The sequence below is a fragment of the Kogia breviceps genome, chromosome 3, assembly GCF_026419965.1.
Source record: "Kogia breviceps isolate mKogBre1 chromosome 3, mKogBre1 haplotype 1, whole genome shotgun sequence".
In the NCBI taxonomy this organism is placed as follows: Eukaryota; Metazoa; Chordata; class Mammalia; order Artiodactyla; family Physeteridae; genus Kogia; species Kogia breviceps.
Window position 1 is genome coordinate 138,986,322 of NC_081312.1, and position 24,209 is coordinate 139,010,530.

The 24,209-nt window shown below is 43.1% G+C and overlaps 1 protein-coding gene across 7 annotated transcripts in view; it reads right to left on the reverse strand.

Annotated features, from left to right (window-relative positions):
* TLN2 (talin 2) overlaps positions 1 to 24,209 on the reverse strand; it is a 463,505-nt gene that overhangs the window by 208,510 nt on the left and 230,786 nt on the right. For all 7 annotated transcript variants that reach the window (XM_067029739.1, XM_059058563.2, XM_067029737.1 and 4 more), the window contains 2 exons: positions 3,009 to 3,180; positions 1,311 to 1,408 (listed from right to left, as the gene is read on the reverse strand). In XM_067029739.1, the coding sequence (XP_066885840.1) occupies positions 1,311 to 1,408; positions 3,009 to 3,144 (234 nt within the window). In that variant the 5' untranslated portion in view covers positions 3,145 to 3,180. The remainder of the gene's footprint in view (positions 1 to 1,310; positions 1,409 to 3,008; positions 3,181 to 24,209) is intronic.

The window sequence follows — 24,209 nt, forward strand, 5'->3', positions numbered from 1 at the left end:
GAAATGAGGTAATAAACTTGGACACTTTTCTTTAAAAACTGACTTTTCCGGAGCACCTTCTGATTTCCTCCTTCTAAGTTTTCATGAGATTTTTGCCACTAATACAGAATCTCCAGTGTTATAACCTGCTTTCCTAAAGATTCCTTTAAAATCTGATAGTAAAATTGCACCTCAAAAAGTCCTACTTAGAGTTCATAGTTACTGAAAACTAACCTCTGTAAAGTGAAAGTAGCATGTGTCCTCCTGAAAGGCTGGGAACGGTCTGCTGTAATGAGAATTAGCAGAGGAAAATTCCTACTTGTTTTTTAAAAAGTTTGTAGTGTGCTTCTTTAATGACCTCTTACATAGTTATAAGCAATTTTTAATATATATGTCATGAAGGACATAAGTAATGCCCCCATAATTCTTCACAGTAGTGGTGTATCACAGTAAAAGTGGTTTTCTGCCAATAATGGCAAGACCAAACAGGCGTAATAAATTTGAGAGTTATGTCTAAATAAGAGACTCTCCTTTTACTACACTTCTTAAAAAGAGAGCTATGGAAGGGAAAATTAATGGCAGCTCATACTTTGCTCTTGCTTATGGAGTACTGACCAATCCAATGCGTCTATTCCGTAAACCAAAACCCAATATATTTCAGGGGTTAAGCTAATATTGTGTTAGTTTCAGGTGTACAGCAAAGTGATTCAGTGTTTTATATATATATATATATATATATATATATATATTTTTTTTTTAGATTATTTTCCATTATAGGTTGTTACAAGATACTGAATATAGTTCCCTGTTAACACTTTTTTACTCATTATTTTTTTCCTACTTCCATAACACAATTTTTTGTTACTGTTACTGATAGTTATTAAACTCATATCTAATGTGAACTTCTTTATAAAAGCAAAACACTGATTAATATTTAATTTCTGGGTACCTTTAGGATTATATTTTTGTTCTCTCTCTATGCTTACTTTCTATCACCAGTCACCAGGGTACTTCCTACATACTTACAGGAAGATGCTATGTTTCATAACTACCAAGTCCAACAATGGCATGTAGAAACAGCTTAAAATCATTACCTCATGCTGCTTTAATTACTTTGTGGAGTTTCAAGAATTTGGACTGCTGATATTTTCTATCACTAACCTGGACAGCCTTTACGAAGTATATTACATCAAAACTATTAATAAAGTGCCCTTGAATCAAAATAGGTTGTTGAGTCTCTCTTTTTCTTTGAAGCATAATCATGTTAGCTTCTATGGAAGGCCTAGGGACAAAGTGATGAAAAAAATAAAAAAAAGATCAACAGCATATACCCCATTTCGCAACATGTAGTAATCCAGTGTTCTGCCTGCTTCCAGCCAAATTCCTTTCCTGGGGTCTTCATCCGAGAGAAACAGCCCATAGTCAGAAGCTGGAGGAAAAATAGAAAGAAAAATAAAAAAAACAAAGTGATGATGACACGCCATCACTGACTTGCAGGCTCTTGAGTCTGCTGACTTGGCAAGGGGTTCTCCTTCACTAGAGAAATACTTCATTCTGACAACATGGGCAGCCACTGGGGCTAAAGCAGATGGGGAGGAATGAGAGCTGAACTGCAAAACCAACACCCACATAATACAAGGGTCATGTTTCTTAAAACAAGTGGGCAGCAGTCGTGTCTAAAATTTAGGGAAACACCGAGAACAAAGTGGTCCAAATTTCCTTCTAACTGAATTGAGCTTTGTTTCCTATCACATGCTATAAAAGCCAGGCCAAGAACCCAGGAAAAATGGTAAGACAGCTGTGGAGAAACTATGCACGTAATCACTCAAGCCAAGGCCACTTAAGCAAAGAGGGGCTGATGGAGCCTTGACGCTTGGAATAATCCCTCCATCACTCCCACACAGCATTACAAAATAAAAGGAAGAGTTCCGTGTGAGATGAAGTCGTCGCTCCCCATGCCACCAAATTATGAGTAAAGCTGGAGAGTTAAAGCCTGTGTTCTTCACAGAAATCCTTTAATCCGACCCAGGAAGTATAAGCGGGTAGAGAAAGGAAGAAAGCAGTATCATTTCCTGGCTCAAGACCTCTTTCTTCCTAAATGTGATTCAAGGAAACCTCAGAGACCAAGATGAGGGCCAGAGCTCCTGTTGTTTCTTAGAAAAACAATGCCAAGATCTATAAAGGTTTGTATCGTCACCGGAGTTTTACAGCAATCCAACCCAAATAAAGTTTTAAAAATCTGGGAATAAATAGTAACAGAAAAGTAAAAACACCAGATATGACTGGACAACCAGATCTTGAGTAAGGTTGGGAAGTGGGCAACCTTTATTTTGATTTTGGGGTAATCTAGATTCCAATTTTTAAGGAAAGTTTTATTCCATTTTCACATTAAAGGCTTATTAATTTAGGAGTAACCCCAATTTCTCAAGCATTAAATACTAAATAAAAGAAGGAAATGTAGAGAGAAGACAAAGGGAAATGGAAAATAAAATTGTATGAATGACTCTTGTTTAAACTCAGATTAACAGTGGTCAGTGGTTCAACCAAACATTAAACAAAACACGTATCAGAAGTATTTTCTTTTAAGGTTTAAGACAAAGATGATAAAGCCCCTGCAAAGTACTTGAAATTTAAGGCTTGCCCTGGGTCCTGGTGGCCGTTCCAGTCTTCTTCAGGCTGCTAGCAGTGGAAAGTTTTCAGGCATGCGAAACAGTGCTCAGGATACACAAAAGCGGTAACTGTTAGAGCAGCTTCATCTGTACTCTATAGGGCTTTATAACAAACAGTGACTGGTAAACAGAGCGCAATGCTGATGTATGGAAGGGTCATGACAATGATGATGGCTCGCTGGCAGTTGTGATCATTGTCATGACAAGTCTCACACAGGAGGCAAGTAATGTCCAGGATAAGAAGACATTTCATTTGAAACATACACACCTGTGTACCACTCAGAGCCTCCGTTTCCTTAGCTACTAAGGGAAAAACATACAAACACATTGCAAGCAGCCAGTAAATAACCAATGACCTACCTTGGCCAGTTTGTGCCTCAGGTACCCGTTCCCGAATGACTCGACATGCATCGTACACCGCCGTCGATGGTTCAAACTGCATGGTCTTCACCACGTTGCAGTGGCGGACACAAATCTTTAAGGACAGGGCCACCATTTTTCCAGATGACTTGAGGACTCTCACTTAGAATGTCTGGGGAACACAGACGAACAAACCATGATGTTTGTGCAGGAGAAAAAAACGTTAGACTCTGAATCTGCTTTAAAAATCGAAAGAAAATAAAATGGCAATTAAAGAGAAGGCTCCGGATAAAAACACAAATTAAAAAATAACTTTTGAAAATTTGAGAATAGGACAGCAGCAGTCGTGGAGTTACCATTATCACAGGGTGGCAAGGAGAGCCCCTTGGAAGGAGGGAACCACAGGAGTTCACCAAGGCTCCTTCCTCAAGGCTGCTCCCTACTTGGGGTTTCCCCAGGGAGAGTGGAATTTCCCAGGTGAGTGCCCTCCAGGTGAGAGGCAAAGTGTCCTGGGCGCCCACTGCTGTCTCCTGACGATGCCTGCCAGCACCCTCAGTTGCGGGGCTCCCTCCCCAGCAGCTCCTAGGCACAGGGAAGAGGCACCTCTGGGGTGCTTCTCACGGCCAAACTCCACCACATCTTGTACCAGAAGACCTGGCTTGGAGGCCCAGCCCCATCACCAGGAGACAGCCAACTGGCCACTCTGCTTCCATTTCCCTGCAATCAAACAGCCATAGGCTGCTACCTGCCCTTCATAATTCACAGAAGAACTGAATCCTGAGGGGACCTCAATGCCAGGCCAAGGCACAGCCATCACTAATGAGGCCAGAGTGGCTTATCTTAAACACCTGGTGTGCCAGGCAGCTTCAGACTCTTCAGAGGTCTCAAAGTGAAGAAAATGCCAATTTAGTTGTTCTTTCATTCAGACAAATGCCTGGGATATTTTGCTTCTTATCCAATTCAATGGCTTTAAAAATAGATAGGTGCTTAGGCTAGGTTTGAATTATTTCGTGAAAGCCTTCTTTTTAAATTTTAAGTCCAGTCATTTAATGCATTTTCTGAGTTGGTGGCTTCTGGGTGATTTCAACTACCTGCTACATTCCTTGGCCAGAAACTTACCCCCCAACTCAGGCCAGCCTCTATCAATGCACGCCTTGGACACAAGAGGGAGGCATCTTCCCTGCACCTGAGAAGCCAACAGACTTACCCAGGTCACTGTCATCCTGGCAACCAAAATAAGGCATTTCACAGTGAGTAGCTATTAGAATCCTAGAGCTACATAGATAACAAATCGGCCAGGAGTTTCAATCTCACACTCCTTTCTCGTCTTTTTTTTTTTTAATCTTTTTTTTTTTTTTTTTTTTTTTTTGCAGTGCGCGGGCCTCTCACTGCTGTGGCCTCTCCCGTTGCGGAGCACAGGCTCCGGACGCACAGGCTCAGCGGCCATGGCTCACGGGCCCAGCCGCTCCGTGGCATGTGGGATCTTCCCGGACAGGGGCACGAACCCGTATCCCCTGCATTGGCAGGCGGACTCTCAACCACTGCGCCACCAGGGAAGCCCTCCTTTCTCGTCTTTTATTAGAGTCTACACGTGGTAAACCTGGACCACAGCTCCCTCTGGGAATGCAAGTGCTAAGAAGCAATGAGGTGGCCACAGGCAGAGAGGGCAGCAGGCTGACCAAGGGTGGGAGCCTCTAAGGGGTTGCTTCTCAGCAAGCTTCACTAACCACTGGCTTCCTAACATCCAGCGACTATGGTCACTTGGATACAGAGGACAGTTTTCAACAGATGCTGTGGTATCCATGGGCAAGGTGTGTACACATTCTCTCACAGCAACCATTTACAATGTCCAACTGTAAAGTCATTCTGACCTCTGCTTAGGTTCTGCATAAATTTGGCCTATGACAACATGAAAATATTTCTTACTTGAGAAATGTCAAGATACACTTCTCAACAAACAATAGCAGTATTCACTGACAATCTGCCCTAAACAGAATTAATTTACTACAGCCTGGGCAGTGACTAGATTGAGTTGTTCAAAATATCTGATGATTTTCCATCTACAATATTGAGGTCTTGTAAAGCCACATACGTAGGCATCCCTCGGAGATGTCGTGGGTTTGGTTCCAGAACACCACGATAAAGTGCATATCGAAATGGAGTGAGTCGCACGAATTTTTTGGTTTCCCGGTGCATATAAAAGTCATGTTTACACCATACTATGGTCTATTAAGTGTGCAATACCATGATGTCTAAAAAAACCAAATACATATACACTATCAGAATATACTTTATTGCTAAAAAATGCTAACCATCCTCTGAGCGATCAGCAAGTCGTAACGGTTTTGCTGGTGGAGGGCCATGCTGACTGACCAGGGTAGTAGTGGTTAAAAGTGGGGATGGCTCGGGTTTCCCTGGTGGCGCAGTGGTTGAGAGTCCGCCTGCCGATGCAGGAGACACGGGTTCGTGCCCTGGTCCAGGAAGATCCCACATGCCGCGGAGCAGCTAGGCCCGTGAGCCATGGCCGCTGAGCCTGTGCGTCCGGAGCCTGTGCTACGCAACTGGGAGAGGCCACAACAGTGAGAGGCCCGCATACCGCAAAAAAAAAAAAAAAAAAAAAAAAAGTGGGGATGGCTGTGGCCATTACTTAAGACAGCAACGTCTTGTGCCGTATTGATTGACTCTTCCTTTCACAAAGGATTTCTCTATAGCACTTTTGATTTCCTTCAAGAACTTTCCCTCTGCATTCACACCTTGACTGTTGGGGGCAAGAGGTCTAGCTTTCAACCTGTCTTGGCTTTCAACGTGCCTTCCTCACTAACTAAATCATTTCTAGCTTTGACTTAAAGTTAGAGACATGTGACTCTTCCACTTACTTGACCACTTAAGAGGCCACTGCTGGGTTATTAATTGGCCTAATTTCAATATTGTTGTTTCTCAGGGAATAGAGAGGCCCGAGGAGAGGGAGAGAGATGTGGGAACGGCTGGTCAGTGGAGAAGTCAGAACACATATTTGTCAGTTAAGTTCCCTGTCTAGTGTACGGGTGTGGTTCAGGGCTCCCCAAAACACTTACAATAGCAACATCACAAATATAATAATGAAAAAGTTTCAAATATTGCAAGGACTACCAAAACAGGTCACAGAGACATCACGTGAGCAAATGCTGTTGGAAAGATGGCGATACTGATAGACTAGTCTGAGTCAGGGTTGCCACAAACCTTCAATTTGTTAAAAAACAAAAAACAAACAAACACAGTTGCTGCAAAGCACAGTAAAGCAAAGTGCAATGAAACAAGGCATGCCTGTAAAATGCTCTACCCCACTCTTTTTAATAGGCATATTTAACCAACCAACTCTCCAATTTGAAGAAATCAAACTGTATGGTATCACTTATACATGGAATCTAAAAAATAATACAAATGAATGTATATGCAAAACAGAATCAGACTCACATATAAAGAAAACAAATTTGTGATTACCAAAGGGGGAGGGACAAATTAGGGGTATGAGACTAACAGATACAAACTATTATGTACAAAATAAACAACCAACAAGGATATACTGTGTAGCACGGGGAATTACAGCCATTATCTTATAACCTATAACCTACAGCCATAACCTACAATGGAGTATCATCTGCAAAAATACTGAATCACTATGCTGTACAGCTGAAACTAAAATATCGTAAATCAACTATACTTCAATAAAAATACAAATATAAACTCTAGAGATAAATTGACAAATTTGCTGGGGTGTAAATCACTCCATGGGCTAGTTTTTCCCCTGCAGCTGGTGACAACTGTGGGGTTTCCTGAAACGGTGAGATCCATGAGCATAGCTGGCGATAACAGTCAGTGGGACACTTGATGACATCATGCGTGATGTTTACACAACACAGCAGAGAGAGTGAGATGGTTAGTGTCTTCCATCCCCTGAGAATAGGAAGTAGTCCAGTATAAGTATCCCTGCATGAAAGCATCCCTTCCCAGGCTAAAAACTGGACTTTCTGAAGAGCAAATGAATGGTCCCTACAGCCAAGCAAAGAAAGACTCAATCGCCGGGAAAGGCAGAGCCACGACACGGGGCCGAGAGCAGAACTGAGCAGCAAGACAGACCACACGGGAGCTCAGACGGAAGTAGAAGACACAGAGCGGAGCGAGGAGAAATGGGCAAACTGAGGAACGGGGGGCTGCAGGACAGAGGGTGCAGAATCAATGAGCAACACGGGAAAGAAGCCCAGAACATGGGGAAGCAGAAGGCAAGAAGAGAAGCAGAAAAGGTATGACAGGGAAGGAACATTTCTATCCCAAACAGCTGGAAAAATGAAGAAGCCATTGACTGAGGGGGAGGAAGCTGCTGGAGGCACAGGTCTGGGGTGAAAAGTTGCTAATGGGGCTTCCCTGGTGGCGCAGTGGTTGAGAGTCTGCCTGCCGATGCAGGGGACACGGGTTCGTGCCCCAGTCCGGGAGGATCCCACATGCCGCGGAGCGGCTGGGCCCGTGAGCCATGGCCGCTGGGGCCTGCGCGTCCAGAGCCTGTGCTCCGCAACGGGAGAGGCCACAACAGTGAGAGGCCTGCGTACCGCAAAAAAAAAAAAAAAAAAAAAAGTTGCTAATGAATTTCTCAGAGATGTATTCAGCGAGAGGTGGAGTAGAGTCAAACGCAAAACTCGAGATACGATGCGGGGTGCAGAAGTGTTGTCATGTTCAAATCTTTGGGGCTAGAAAGATCAGCTATGGAGTGAGCACAAGAGCGAAAGACACCTGAGGTCTGGGTCCTGGAACAATGTTCTAGAATCAGGACAAGAAGGAACCCCCAAGGAGGCCTAGTGGTAGGGGAGGGAGGAACCTGGAGAGAGGGTGGGACCAGAGGAAAGTGCCTCAAGCAGGAGGGACTGTGTGTGTCAAATGCTAATCACAGTTCAGGAAGAGGGCCACTGAGACAGGACAGCTGAATCTGGTTGCCTGGAGGTCTCTGGCAGCCGAGAAAAGAGCAGGGGTAAGGCCAGAGCAGCAGGTCTACGAGAAAAGTGAGGAGGGGGGCTGGCCCAACAAGTACACAGGCCTGATGGAAGGGGTGGAGGAACAGGCAGTAGCTCTGATTTATGCTGTGAAGGCTTTTTATCCAGAAACAATTCACCACATGGATGCTGCAACCTCCCTTTCTAGCCAGCATCTATACACACCTGGTTTCCCCTTATTACGGCCCTGGGGGCAGTTCCAGGACAGCTAAGTGTCCTTGCTGGAGGCAGGGGCCTCACCACACAACGCTGCTGCCCATGTGTGTGAGAGGAGAGGGGAGGAGAGGGTGAGTCTTGGTTCAAGCAAAGGGAGCTGGACTAGGAGTGTGTGGTCCAGGTTCAGTCCCAGCCTGTTGACGCCTTGGACCTTCTCTCTCTGCTTTTCAGATAGCAGGAAGCCACCAACTCCCATGAAAGGAGCCTCCCAGCAGGCACGTGCTGCTTGGCCAGCTCCTCCCCTGTTCTCCTTATCCTGACATCTCACAATGGAGACCACTATCCTTAGCTCAGGGCAGATGTTCAACGGAATAAGGGACACCAGAGATTTATTTCGCGATCTACCGTCTCAAAACAACCACTGCGAAAAGCATCAGTTTCACTACACGGGAACACATTACGCAAAAAGACAAAAAATCCACATCAGTCACTCTGAAGGAGCTCTGCACGGTTGTCAAAAACTAAACGGCTCCAATTTCTTCTACTTACTCTTGGCTCTCTGTTTTATTATGACTCAGTGTTCCCAAGTACGAAAGCATGAAACAAGGCCGACAATTTCCTGCATGGGAATGTTTTTAAAAAATGCAAATTATGTACATAAAAATGCTTTATAAACGACAAAATTATGTATAAAGCCAAGGTACTTTTCCTACTATCACGCGAGAGGATCACCCCCACAGAAAAACCTCAGTGAGGTCTGAATCCAAAGTGGACGGAGATTTAATCACCATCCCACGGGGAACACGGCAATGAGTTGTTTCTAGCCCTACTCTCGACACAATGAGAGACGTGCAGAACAGACATTTGTTGGAATAAAGTGTCCTGACTTGCGGCAAAAAGGAGGTAGGATTAAAGCATAAAGCAACCGAGAGATGCCAGTGAAAGCTGAGTGTGTACTCAACGCCCGTGAGAAGTCTCACTATAGATCCATTCAAGCCCTAAGAAAATCATGCAGCTCTGACAACACGCCATGATAAAACTTGACTTTTCCCCTCTCTCCGCTGTGATGTTTTCAGGTCAGCGCAGTACTGACCCTGACTACAACTGACCCTCATGTCCACTTTCCTGTAACCTCACCCCTCCTGCTAATTCCTGTCCCTCCAGGCTGGGAGCCTAGGAGAGCTGACCAGGCTTCCTCTTCTGGTTTGGCTGCACGAAAGCTGAGAGCCGAACATGCATGCTGTCTCTCGCAGTACTGTTAGTGTCTAATTCATCTCTATTTCATGATCCTATCCTTGTTCTTCTTCTGCCCCAAGTTAAATGTCTATCTAGTTGAACTTTAAGTCCCTGTTCATTTTTTGCTAAAAGACAGGGTACAGGAGTTCTCTGGCAGTCCAGTGGTTAGGACTCCACACTTTCGATCCTGTTGGCCTGGGTTCGATCCCTGGTCAGGGAACTAAGATTCTGCAAGCTGCGTGGTATGGCCAAAAAAAAAAAAAAGACAGGATGTAGAGGCATAAATCATCCATTACTTTCCTTTGCATAATCTCTTCTCACTCTGACCATTTTGGCCCTTATTGTATGTGTGAAGGTCACCTGGACTGAGACAGAAACCCTTCTGTGCCATCCGTTGTGGAAGATGAGCCAATAGTTTCACCAGTGATGAAACCCAGACATTTTCTCCTTTCAAAGTAAACACTTTTTAGTCCCAGGGAGCTGTAAACAGCCCAGTATGGTGGCAGCGATGCAGACTGCAGGCTGACCCCGGTCCACCCTGGGACAAACAAGCCCAACTCAGCCAAGACCTCCTCCTCTCCAAAAGCAATGGTGGTCAAGATGAGCAACCACCCCTTGGCTCTCTGCCCTGGTGAGGGCCATGGTGTTCCAAGCCCACCCCTGCCTTACCAGCTGCCACCCTAGGCTGGTCACTTAGGTGTCATCTGCCTCAGTCTACTCCTTTCTAAAATAGGAGACAATAATAAATCTACCTCTACGATTGTTAGAGAACTAAAGAAGTTCATACATGTCAAAGGCACAAAGAAAGTACCGGGTCAGGGTTTGTTGTTATTATTTACTAGTCATGGCAGTTGGAGAAACACTGAAAGCAGCATACTGTGTTCAGCCACCACCTTGAGCTGCCAAATTAATTTTATTATTTATTCTGCATCTATCATATACTAGATACTATTACGGGCATTAGGGAAGCAAAGACAGAAAAGATTCCTGCCTAGTTGGAGCTCACCTTCTAGTAGCCCTTTTCACTACACAGTTCCTGTGTTCATCCTTATTCAAATCATACAACATGATTTTTCTAGATGCAGAACTATCTAAGGATGAGCCCTGAAGTGGAACGTTTCTGTGGATCAGGTAACTCCTAGTACTCCTCCTAGCTGTTGCTCTTGCATGTTAGTTGAAGTCCCTCAATCCAGGAGGCCAAAGGAAAAAACACCTCCCCCTCTGGGGCAGGGCTGGCATCACAATATGCCCCTGTCCTAGGGCTTGTCAATGTCCTCTGCCCAGGAGTAACCCATGTGCCATTAGTTCTGCAGACTCTGCTGTACAGCAGAAGAGTGGCACTCAGCTGGCAGGACCACAGAGAGAGGCCACCAAGCCTCAGTGGAGCCCTGGATCTGCAGGAGAGTAAGAGCCACCCACCAATCCCAACCTCTCCCTCCAGCCGCTTACTCCATTCTGACCCATTGGATGACTGCTGAATCCAATTACAATGGTTGTGCCTGACCCCTTCTGTAGGTCTGTTCCTCTCTGAGCAGGCAAAATACAGCTCTGTTTGGTAACAGCATGCATCACATAACTGAATGTTGGCATAAAATGTGGGCCTATATAGAAGTTATTATTCATCTGTGTTTCTATCTCCTGTGAATGATTCTGCTCTCAAAGAAATGCCCCAGGGGCTTCCTTGGTGGTGCAGTGGTTGAGAGTCCGCCTGCCGATGCGGGGGAAGCGGGTCCGTGCCCTGGTCCGGGAAGATCCCACGTGCTGCGGAGCGGCTGGGCCCGTGAGCCATGCCGCTGGGTCTGCGCATCCGGAGCCTGTGCTCTGCAGCGGGAGAGGCCGCGGCAGTGAGAGGCCGGCGTACCGCAAAAAAAGCAAAAAAGGAATGCCCCGGAAAGAGCTTCCCCTTCTCTCCAGCCCTTACCTGCTCCTCCGAAAGGGAAGGGTGGGGGGGAAGCCCATCTGACAAGTAAGAACCCATTGTGACTGGGCCACGGATACCCAGAGGTGCCTTGAAAGCTAAGCTCTCCTGGGCTGTCTGTGCTCCAGTACCGTAGGGCTCGCCTTGAACATTCAGACTCCATGTACTGAACCCAGCCTCAGTACAGGCCTCCACAGGTGTCCGTCATCTTCTAGGTAAGACAGGTCAACCATTAACTGAGAACCATGTGTCTTTAATTCAAGGAGGGGCCAGGAGGAGAGGAGGCCGAGGGTCCCATTTGGGGCTCATCTCCAGCCTTAATCACCTTATCTCCCCACTGGGCCCTCACATCTCTTCCTGCTAGTGAGAGTCTAGAGGTGAGAGTCTGATTGGAGAGGCTCCCCTGGTCTCCCACATCAACAACTTGTGAGGGCTCTGGCTACTAGGAGGCTTGGAGAAAACTGTAAGAAAACACAGCTGATGTGATTTTTTTTTCCATGCGCCCAACAGCCCACTTAGAAAAAGACCAGGAAACAAGAGAGAACAGTCACTTAAGAACATCTCTTTAGTCCTCCCCTTCAGAGAGGCACAGGAAGTCAGGATCGCTGTTTGACTCTGAACACTTCAACTAGAAATAATTGTCATTAAAAAGTCAGGGGGTCAAGGAGCATAGGTCAAATGATTAACCACCCACAGGTGTGAGCTCAGCAGGCCAGGCAAGTCAACAAAAATTCTAGCCCAATGGTTGGCACCCAGGGCTGCTTTGCAAACCTCATAAATGCCCCGCCCCCAACCCACAGGGCTATCATTTTGTATGCCTGCCTGTCCCCATTACACCAGCATTAAGGCATATACACAACACAGTGTCAGGAATACATTTGCCACGAGAGGTCCATTTCCCCCACTGTCCTCCGAGAGCAAGGACTATATCATTTCAGCCACGCTTGAATCTCAAGGCCATAGCACAGTGCCCACCACAAGTAGATGCTTAATAAATGTTTATGGAATTAATATGCACATCGTGGAAAGACGTATACCAATTCTTTTTTTCTAAATTAGTCATTAGGAATTATTCACACTCACATCATGACTCAAGGATGAACGGAGGGCAAACATCCAGCAGACCCCACTAATCTACAACCGTTTACACTGACCACAGAGACTAAATCTCATGGCTCACAAGATGAAGGTCCCTATTTTGGCAAATGAGAAACAAAAAAGAACCAAATCCACATCAGCTGGGAATAACTGGAAGCTCCCTGAGAGCAGGGACCATGTGTATTGCTCACCATCAAGTACCTGCCAGAGAGAAGGGCTAAGTATTTGTTTAATGCATGTATGGAGGTGCATGTCACCGAGAGAACAAAAGTGTGCATACAATGGTGAATACAGAATGATGGGGAAAAAAACCTTTGAGATTGTTTTCCATGTTCACATGAAGAAACTATAATCTTGAGATCCACTGATCTTCTCAAGGTCACACTGGTAGCAAACCACAACCAGACCTTCCCACGTTGCCACAATGAAAAGGGTTGGTTATGGGTGTGGTGTGATTAGAGCCCTCCGAGGATACCTCCAACTTAACCTCTGTCCCCAGTCCCCAGCCAGCTCCCGGCACTGGCACCTGAAACTCCATTGCTAAGTACATAGTTGGTCGTAATGATTTGTGTCCAGTTAAATTTTGCTGTTAAAGCAGGCATTTGCATTCATCACTGTCCTAGAAAGTTAAGTTTTAGAATCTTTCAAGCAAATGAGCTGAGAGCTGTCCTTTACTAAAGATGATTCCTAATTACCAAGAAATTCTGAGGCGGGAGGAATAGTTTAGTGTAGACCAATCCAGAACCTGGCACTGCTGAAAAAGGGCAATGAGCAGAGAAGCACAGGAAGACCTGCTAAAAGGAAGGGGAGCAGACACCCATGTGTTTATAGCGTTATAATTTGCTTAAAGCCAATTTTTAATACATACAGCATTTTGAAATATATGGGTAATCAGGCTCAAACTGCTTAGCTCAAGGGTCTGGGCCCCCCATTCACCCATTTCCCATCTCACACTGTAAGAACTCTCCATTTTAACAGAACAAATATATTTTCAATCCCTGCATAACTCAATTATTTTCCCCTGTGTGGCATACATCTGTCTGAAATGCACCACCATGCTTCTCCATTCTTCCTGTTTATTCACCAGCATCAAGCTTTGCTTTTAGAAACTAGTCTTTCCAACCACCCCAGCTGGCAGAAACCCTCTCCTCTCCTAGGCTCTCAGAACACTCATCTGTAGCCTTCCCAGGGAGAAGTCCCCACTGAAACAACCATGAGATGCTATGCCTCGTGTCCATTTGGCACGGAACAGTTTCATGGCACTTTCACAGGTGTCTTTTTACTTGATGTGCTCAACAGGTTACAAAGAAAAATAGGTTTTGTTTTGCACCCCCATTTCATAGACAAAGACAGAGGATCTGGGAGCATAGGTGAATCCCTGGCCTGTGTGTGGCATATACTGCTGTTTCCCATCAGACTACTAAGAAGGAAGTGCTGGCTTTCCAGCAATCCCACTGTTTGCCTATGCTTGCCGAGACAGTTGAATAAATCATCCACACGTCTTAGTCCTTTTGCATGTTACCTTTCAGTCCTGCTACTTCCTTCCTCTGACAAGTAAGGAAGAAGGCTCTTAATTCTGATTTTGAATTCTCTTATACCCTAACTCATTCAAATGATTTGAGGCTGTTTACCAAAAAAAAAAAAAAGAGAGAGAGAGAGAGAGAGAGAGAGAGAGAGAAATAAAAGGTCAGGTCTAAGAAGAAAAATAGAAGAAAAACAAAAGTGAAGGTCAAGACCAGGAGAACTGTGAATTATTCACCATTCATTTGGCTAACTGGGAATAAACGCATCCCATAATTTCTTCTGACCCTTGGTGACAAGCCAGTAAAATCCTAAGAAAGCAGATTCTTTAGGCTACTGCTGATGCTGATTAACACAAGCTTTATCACTAAAGGCACACACCCCTGGGATGGGTACAGATAAACTAGCTTTTACTTGGAAAAAAAAGAGAGCTTTGTTCTACAATGATATGGGAAAAATATATTCAGTGTGTTCTGGACTGAACCTGGGAGAATGTGTGAAAAGAACTGCACACACATTCCCTCTCAGGTCACCTTCCTCATGCTTGTACCTAATTTAATGCTAAAACAGCACACACCTGACTGAAGGCTAGCTGCCAATGGGGACTTCAGTTGTGAGGTGACAAGGCAAACCATCATGCTTGGTTTCACTTAAGAAACTGAAGAAATCTCCCACTTCCTGGCTCCATTTTCTTTCACTGAAAGGGTTTTCACTGCTGACCTCAGATGGGTGAATTCCAGGCTACAAAACCCCAGCATCATCCATCACTCAAAAAGGTAATAGTGCATGGTTTTGGCAAGGACGGATTCTGAAGAAAACAGAGAGTATTAAAAACATATTCTTGCTCTTTCTCTATGTTAATCCATTAACCATAAATCAGAAGTGCATTTCTGTTAGAGCCCAGACCTAAAAATCTGGCACTTATGTGGAGAATGGAAACAAACCAAGGGATGTGACTAAAACTTACATTTCTGGAGATTCAAAGTCCATTAGCATATTATCAGAGTGCCAATCCCAGCAATTACTCATGAGATTAGACTTTCCAAAGGATCTTTGTTTTCCATGGCTACTCATTCCAAGATCACCCTCATTTTATATCTAAAACTTGCAATGTTTCAGTTACACTTAACATAGCCTGTGGTATCCCAAATCTCAGACTTAGACGTCATCAGGTCCAGCTTTCTACAAGATACATAAATCTTTGCTATAACTTTCCCAATCTCCCGAATTCCTTACCTACATTTATTTTTAAAATTTCTTAAATCAAAAAGAATAGCAGGGAACATATAAGCGATTATGTGTCTGGCACTGGTTCTAAGCCCTTTTTGTAGTCACTGAATCTTCACCATAACCCCATGCTAAGGAGTTTAGGCTTCACCCAGTGAAGGCAACCAGGACACAGTGGTTACATGGCTTGACACAGGCCACTGCACTGGGGGCTGTGCCTCCAACTGTGTGCTTTTAAAACAGAAAGAAACATATAAAAATAAACGTAGTGCTTGGGTTAGGAAAGTGGTAAAATGGGTGAGATGTGTATTGTTTTTTTACTAACAAACTTTCACCAGTTGCATTATTACACGTCATACACTGAACTAAGCACTTGACTTAATGAGTCAGTGAGAGTCCTGTTTGCTCTGGATAATCAGGCTTAAGAGGCTGTGTCTCCTAAGCAACAGGCACACACAGGTGTTAAGGGGAGGTTTAAACCCAGATCTACCAGAATCCAGACTTTTTGTCTGGTCTCACCTCACTCAAGGATAAGCACTGCTAACATTCTGGCACATCTCCTTTGTGTTTATGTATAATTTTAAGTAGGCTGAGATGACACATTGTATAGAATTCTGCATCCTGATACTTTCCGCCATTCTAATAACACCATAATCATTTTCCACAATATTGCAAACTTTTTAGAAACATTGTTTTAAATAGATGCATAATACAGCAATGCAAGGCATCCTAATTTACTTTGCTCTATCTTCCTTTTCGTATACATCAGCTACTTGTTTTTACTATTATAAATAAGGCCATGAAAGGATTTTTCTATTTAAAAACTCTTGTTCTTTATTTCAGATTTTCTTAAGGTACATTTTTTTAAGGAACCATCAGTATTTTCAAAGAGCAACCCAGAAGATGTTAAGGCAAGAAGAAAAAATCTGAATGTACAGATATCAGAAGTTTGATTTATAGGTTAGTTAAATGAATATGCATTAACAACTGGAAAAACCAGTAATCAATATATGAGATTTTATAGTTCAATCTACCCCACAGAATGAGTCTGCTAGCAAGGACTCAGGCTGCAAAGGACCCTATCAAACAAGTTGACAAAAGGCATGAATGGGGGAAAAACATCTGGCATGGGCAATAAACCAGATTTACAGAAAAGAAGCAGAGGAAAGATAGATGCTTAACATAAATTTTAAAATATATTGCAAACAGTGGAAATGACAGACAGAAAAAAGGATTAGACTAGACTTTACTAAAGAAAATGTGTCTGATAAATATCAATGCTCTGCTTTCTGTAAGCACAAGTTTCAAGAACTGCCCAGTAGATTGAACCAGATTTACAAGAGAGATATTAACTAAACTGAAGTGCTCGGATGGAGTACCATTTTCCTACACTTAATAAAATAAAGCCAAATCAAAAGTCCTGCCAATTTCATCAGTGAGTGATGGATAACATGTACATTTCTAAATGACAAAACCAAATCAAATTTAAGTCTGTGTACAAAAATATTACTTCATCAAGAGCACTGGGAAGAAATAAACATGTCCCCGGGGCTATGACATGAAATGATGAACTCTTGACAATGTGGGTGAGTATAGCATAGTATTTTAAATTTATTATTTTCAGATGGTGTCATATTTATTATCAGTCTCGATAACCTAAACGACTTGAAAAACGATTTCGAGAACAAATACAAAACTTAACCTAAAGCTGGAAAAATAACAGAAGAAAATACAGAGCTGGGTCAAGACAGAGGGAAACAAAGGATAAGGATCTCCAAAGAAATGGCAGGACTGAAGAATTTCCTGACTTTGAAAGTGTGAGTGCCTCATCTACAGGAATTATGCTACAAAATTTTGTCATCTATCAGTAATGGCTTATAAAATTGATACTCATCTTGTCCTCCAACAAAAACACCTAATAGAATGTTATAGGCTGAACTGTGTCCCCCACACCCCCGGCTCCTGAAATTCATATATGTTGATGTCCTAATCCCAAGAATCTCAGAATGTGCCCTTATTTGGAGATGGGGCATTTATAGAGATAATCAAGGTAAAAGGAGGTCATTAGGGCAGACCCTAATCCAAAATGATTGGTATCCTTATAAAAAAGGGGAAATTTGGACACAGAAACATGGATAGAGGAAAGCTGATGTGAAGAGACAAGAAGACATGCATCTACAAGCCAAGGGGGGAGAGGGGCTTGGAACAGATCCTCCCCTTCTAGCCCTCAGAAGGACACCTTGATCTTGGACTTCTAGCCTCCAGAAGTGTGAGATGGTCAATTTCTGCTGATTAAGCCACCTAATTGGGGGTTCTTTGTTATGGCAGCCTTAGCAAACTAATACACTTAGCCAGGCTAATTATGGTTCAATTCATATTTCAATTAGTCCCATTTTCCTAAATGCAAGAAATTAGTACAACTTTGACACAAACTGACTAACAGCATAGTCAATATATGTAGTAACACATGTTTTGTTTATGAACATGTAAACGCAGGCACAGATCTACATCTGTGCATATATTATACATATGCAAAGGCATATGTATAATATATGGGTTTATTCTGCCTAAGGTCTTGCAAAAATAGTAAATGACAGGGGGGACTCTAACCTGGGTATATCTACCTTCAGGGTCCCTGGTCTTGCTAGAACACCATACAATGAACTAGATTGCTATGTGGAAAATGCTTCTTATTGTAGGATACTGCAATTGAAGATATGTAGAATTTTGGATTCTTACAGGAAAAATGGAAGAGACTATGTAAGTGTTTTATTGGAGTGGTAAAATTGTATTTTTTGAGTTTGATTTTTTTTTTTTTTTGCCTTTAGTTATAGTATACACTATTTTTTCAGGAATTTAAATAAATTCAACTACAACACAAGACCACTTTCAATTACTCTAATCTTGATGAAACTGAATGGCTCTCTTCCTTGTAAGAACATCCCCTCCATTGTATGAGACAGGAAGCTCCCCAGGCAATTCCATTAAATAGTCCGGCCCTCAGTTGAGTTATTTTCACAACCTTCTCTGGAATCTCCCCCTACTTTCAACACAACTACCTTAAGTTGTAGAAATAACTATCAAGGCACAAGTAACTCATAGACACAGGATGAATCAGATCCAGAGCTATGGTGAAAGCAACAGAGCAGTCACCTACAGGGTACAAGATACTGTGCTGAGGACTTCATGAGAAAAAAATGAGATGGAACAGGGCTGGACCTGCATACATGGGCTGAAATGCTCACAACACACATATGACCCACACCGAGAGAGAGGACTCCCCTATGAGCTAACAAAGAAGTTCTAGAAAAAAGTAGATGCAATGACAAGAGGACCAGAAGTACCCACAGGATGAAGAAAGAACTTTGGGTAGAGTCAGTTGGGAATAACATTAGGCTGAGGGTGAGATATAAGCTCAGCCTTAAACAAAGGACAGGATCTGAGCAGATAAGGGAGAGGATTTGAGTAGATAAGGGAGAATGGTAGCCTTCCAGATGGTGTTAGGAGAAGCTACCTTTCAGCCCCTGGGAAAGTTCTGCTCTTTGTTCAAGATTCAGTTTGTCATACCCCCTACTCCTCTCTGAGTCAGTACTCACCACCCAGAACTAGTGACCACCGTGACTCCAGAGCCTAGCACAGAGCCTGGGAGATGAGTAGGTATTCCATCAAGACTGAACACTGAGTAACTATTTCTGAGCCTATTCTTCACATATAATGATGGGCTCCTGGATGGCCCACCATTCCTCATTATCCTCACCACCAGGCAAACTTTCAGAACTATTTGATATACAGTTGGATGCAATTCCTCCATTTGACTTCCTTCCTTTGTATCAGAGAGGGACAAGCATTAGAAAGAAATTATAACTCTGTTAAAAAAAATTAGGCCATTTCCTTCAGATTTAAAAAGACCATCTTTCAGCCAATTGCAAGCATATCTCTTCCACTGTCTTGACTAATATTGAGACAAATCATGTTATGGACAAAACAAATTTGGACTTGGAGTTAGAACACATGGGTCTCAATGGCAGTAACACCACTTAGGGTCTGTATGACCTTACGATTCCAGAGTTACAATGCATACCAAGTCTCAGTTCATGCAAAACTCACTTAAAATAACACATAGCAAAGATCTTGTTGCTGGAAAAGTCTAACCACAATATTAGCTGTTACTATTATTATTAACACCTAATATGCTGTTTGGATAAAAATTTAAAATACAGCATTCTAAAAAGGTATTCCTCTCCGCAAAAGAGATACAAAGACAGATAATTGATGGTCGTTTGGCCAGTGGACAGGGTAGAAGGGTAATGGCTCTTCAATGAGAACCAACTTAACATGCCTTGCTTGAGGGGTTCTCTCCCCACCTTGCTCCCTTACCTAAAAGGTGGCCAGTGGGATAATTTTATGACTCAGGTAGGTTTTTTTTTTTTAATGACGATTTTTTAAAAATTATTTTTATTTATTTGGCTGTGTTGGATCTTTGTTGCTGCATGCGGGCTTTCTCTAGTTGTGGCGAGCGGGGGCTACTCTTCGTTGTGGTGCACAGTTTTCTCATTGCGGTGGCTTTTCTTGTTGCAGAGCATGGGCTCTAGGTGCACGGGCTTCAGTAGTCACGGCACGTGGGCTCAGTAGTTGTGGCGCACGGGCTTAGTTGCTCCACGGCATGTGGGATCTTCCTGAACCAGGGCTCGAACCCATATCCCCTGCATTGGCAGGCAGATTCTTAACCACTGTGCCACCAGGGAAGCCCTATGACTCAGGTAGTTTTTAAATGCAGAAAATTTTTAGACCAGGCAGGGCAGTGCTGTGGCTACTCTAGTTCTTAAATCTTACATAGAACTAATTAAAAAAGAGAGACAACTGAGTTTCAGTCCTGACTCTGCTTCTCACTATGGCAGGAAGCCAACTACTTCAACTGGAATGGTATACAAAATGCTTGCTTCTTAAAGAATGCATTCATCCATTTATTCACTTATACAGCCACATATACTCATTGAGTGCCATTACTAGACCAGATGCTGCTCCTTGGACAGAGAGGACCCCAACAAGCAGTACAGGGTAATGAGTTTGGAATAAGAGCTGATGTCACTCTGAACAGCAAAGTCCTTCTAGTGTCTAAGTGGTTGTAGGATGAAGTCAGGGCTCTAAGAGTTCAGGTGGCTGGGAGTCCTCGAGGTTCCTGAAGGGCTTTAAGATTAGTCTGGGTCCTTCACAGGCAAGACTTAACTGGGTATGATTCAGTCAGAATGGGAATGGCCTACAGCACAGGCAAGCAAGAACTGACCGCCCTGAACACCTCCCCACACAGTGGCACAAGTCCTCAGCATGACACTGTGCCCTCTGTGAATGATCTGTCTATAACAATTGAAGGCCGAAAAAACAGCTGCTGGGGTTGTCTCAAAATCTGTAAGGAGGGGAGAGAACAAGTAACTTCTCATCAGTACTCATGGGGACTTTGTGGCCGCTGTGTCTTACCGGTGGCCTCATGGCAGCACCCGCTGTTATCCCTGTGGGCTCTCACATCACCAAGGCTCCCAATGAAACGAATTGACAGATTTTATCATCATTACCAACATACTGTATATATAAATATAGCTATTAAAAAATACCTATCAAACTCTCACACTTGAAAAAAACGATAGATGATTATTTGTGCTACAGAAGGCATCCTGACATAACTGTGAATTCACTGAGCAAGCCCTCTTAAAAATGCACATGTTGAGGGCTTCCCTGGTGGCGCAGTGGTTGAGAATCCGCCTGCCGATGTAGGGGACACGGGTTCGTGCCCCGGTGTGGGAAGATCCCACATGCCGCGGAGCGGCTGGGTCTGTGAGCCACGGCCGCTGAGCCTGCGCGTCCGGAGCCTGTGCTCCGCAACGGGAGAGGCCACAACAGTGAGAGGCCCCGCGTAACGCAAAAAAAAAAAAAAAAAAAATCCACATGTTGAGTGTCATTGTTTTTCATCAAGTCCTCAGGGGACTGCAGCCTTTAACTCTGGGTCCCCCACCAAAGATGGTCTTAAGGGCCCCAGACATTGCTCAGTCTGCTCTTTTATTTCAGTGATTTCAACTTTCTCAGGGTTGGTTCTGATTTTAAAATTCCACGGCCCCATGTTTCAAAAAGATTTTATGTATTCCCCAAACTACATACAGTTGTAATAATCCAGTTTCCGATCACAGAAGACCTATCCCTGATCAGAAAGTATAACCACCTTCTCCACACTGGGCTGCAGGAACTCAAGCCAAGTAAAAGAGCATGGCTTTCCCTTTGCTCACCTGCCTGCCTGCAGGATTTCTGAAATTCAGAAAGCATGCTCAAGGACCTTCTAAGCAAAGAGGCATGGCTTTGCTTCCAAGCTCCTTCCCAGACCTCTACCCTCCCCAAGAAAGGCAGATGAGCACCTACTGGGGTTGGGCTCTGGGTTGCTCTGAGGGTTTCCATCCTTTATTGTGGCTGTCAGACCAGGTGCTTGGGAAGGGCCACCCAGGAAGGGCTGAAGCCAGAACTGGGAGAAAGGATGCATTAGTGAAGCAAGAGAGGGATGGGAAGCTGGATGGGAAGGAAGCTGGGGGACACATGGGAAGCTGTCAGCCAAACTCATCTACATATTTGGCTTTTGGGGAGCATTCAATTCTCATCCATGCTTCTCCTGACTCTTACTATCCTGGGTGAGAGAGGGCTGGCTAAATATTGCAATGCCCCAGAAAAAAAAAAAAAAACTTTAATGAAAAATCCTTTTGCGTTTTCCCCTATTCTGTTTACCTTTGAAAGACATGTATAAAATTTACTGAGAAAAAAGTCTTTTCATTCTCTCCCCCCACCCCAGTGGCGACTCTCTCCACGAGCCAGTCTAAATGTCAAAAGAAAAAGGCATCTTCTGAGGAAAACATAAATATTTATAGACAGCATTACTCCATCACTCCTGAAATGTTAAACAGAGATATTTCTCCATTTCTCTTCTTTATTGATTTAGTTATGTGGTACATAATAATCAGAAAGCAAAAAAAAGGGGGGTAACAGTAGAACTCAAGTCATTAGGTCATGCATCAAATAAATGGAGACCAAAAATAATACTCATTAAATCTCTTCCTGATATATCCCCAGAGAGTGGTAACAGAAACAAGAAATCAATGTCAAAACAAACCTAGCCTCAGGCCACTGGAGATTGGCTTCTCAAGTACTTTCTCCTGTGATGAGAGCATCCAAGTCTCTGGAATTCCTGCTCTGAGATATATGCTCTTAGAGCTAATTTCCCCAGCTGACTGAAGGGCCAATGGGAAAGAGTAGAAATGTAGGGGGTGTAAAGTCCTCACTCAGCTCTGAAAATATCTGGCTGGCCCTCCACTTTCCTCACCTCCTTTAGACCAGAGGACTTATAAAGTTTCAGGTCTATTTTGTGGACCCCTCTTATGATGCCTAAAATTGGGTTCTACCTGCATGATCAGTCTTCTTCCCTAGTGATAGCCAGCTTGGAATAAGAATTATGATTAGTGAGTATGATATTTGCTATGAAAAGACACGGAGGAACCTTAAATGCATATTATAAGGTGAAAGAAGCCCATCTGAAAAGGCTGTGTACTGTGTAATTCCAACTATATGACATTCTGGAAAAGGAACAACTATGGAGACAATAGAAATGTCAGTGATTTGGCGGTTGGGGGTGGAGTTAAGCAGAGCACAGAGGATTTTTAGGGCCGTGACACCAATTCTGTATAATATTATAAGGATGAATATGTGTCATTTTACATTTGTTCAAACCCACTGAATGTACCACACCGAGAGTGAATCCTTAGGTAAACAATGGACATTGAGTGATTATAGATTTGGGCCAATGTAGATTCATCCTTGGTTAAAAAGAAAAAAAAAAATTTTTTTTTTTTAATCTGTTGAGTGATGCTGATAATTGGGGAGGTCTTGCATGTGTGGAAGCAGGGGGTATATGGGGAATCTCTGTACCTTCCTCTCAATTTTATATTATTAATTCTAAACTGTAAATCTAAAATTTCTCTTAAAATAATTGTCTTCAAAAACATTTTTTTTCCTGAGAGATAAAATTCTTAAAATTCTCTTTGCTTGGGTATATACCTAGGAGTATATATACCTAAACATAATTCTACGTTTAATCTTTTGAGGAACTGCCTGCTTTTCCAAAGCAGCTGTACCATTTACATTCCCCACCAGACATGTAAGAAGATTCCAATTTCTACACATTCTCCCCAACATTTATCTGTCTTTTCAATTATAGCTATTCTAATAGGTGAAATGGTATCTTATTGTGGTTTTGATTTGCATCTCCCTGATGACTAATGATGTTGAGCACGTTTTCATGTGCTTATTGACCATCTGTCTATCTTCTTTGGAGGAACAGTTATTCTAATCCTTTACTCCATTTTAAAAATTGGATTATATGCCTTTCTATTGTTGGATTATCTGACTTCTTTATATATTCTTTTCTTATCAATATTTTTTTTATTGAAGTAGAGTTGATTTACAATGTTGTGGCAATCTCTGCTCTACACGAAAGTGACTCAGTTATACACATAGAGACATTCTTTTTAATATTCTTTTCCATTATGGTTTATCACAGGATATTGAATATAGTTCCCTGTGCTGTACAGAAAGACCTTGTTGTTTATCCATCCTGTATATAATAGTTTACATCTGTTAATCCCACACTCCCAATCCTTCTATCCCCCACCCACCTCCCCCTTGGCAACCACAAGTCTGTTCTCTATGTCTGAGAGTCTGTTTCTGTTTTTTAGATAGGTTCATTTGTGCCATATTCTAGATTCCACATATAAGTGGTATCGTATGGTATTTGTCTTACTCTTTCTGACTTACTTCACTCAGGATGACAATCTCTAGTTGCATCCATGTTGCTGCAAATGGCATTATTTTGTTCTTTTTATGGCTAAGTAGTATTCCATTGTATATACGTACCACATCTTCTTTATCCATTCCTCTGTTGATGGACATTTAGGTTGTTTCCATGTTTTGGCCATTGTGAATAGTGCTGCTATGAAC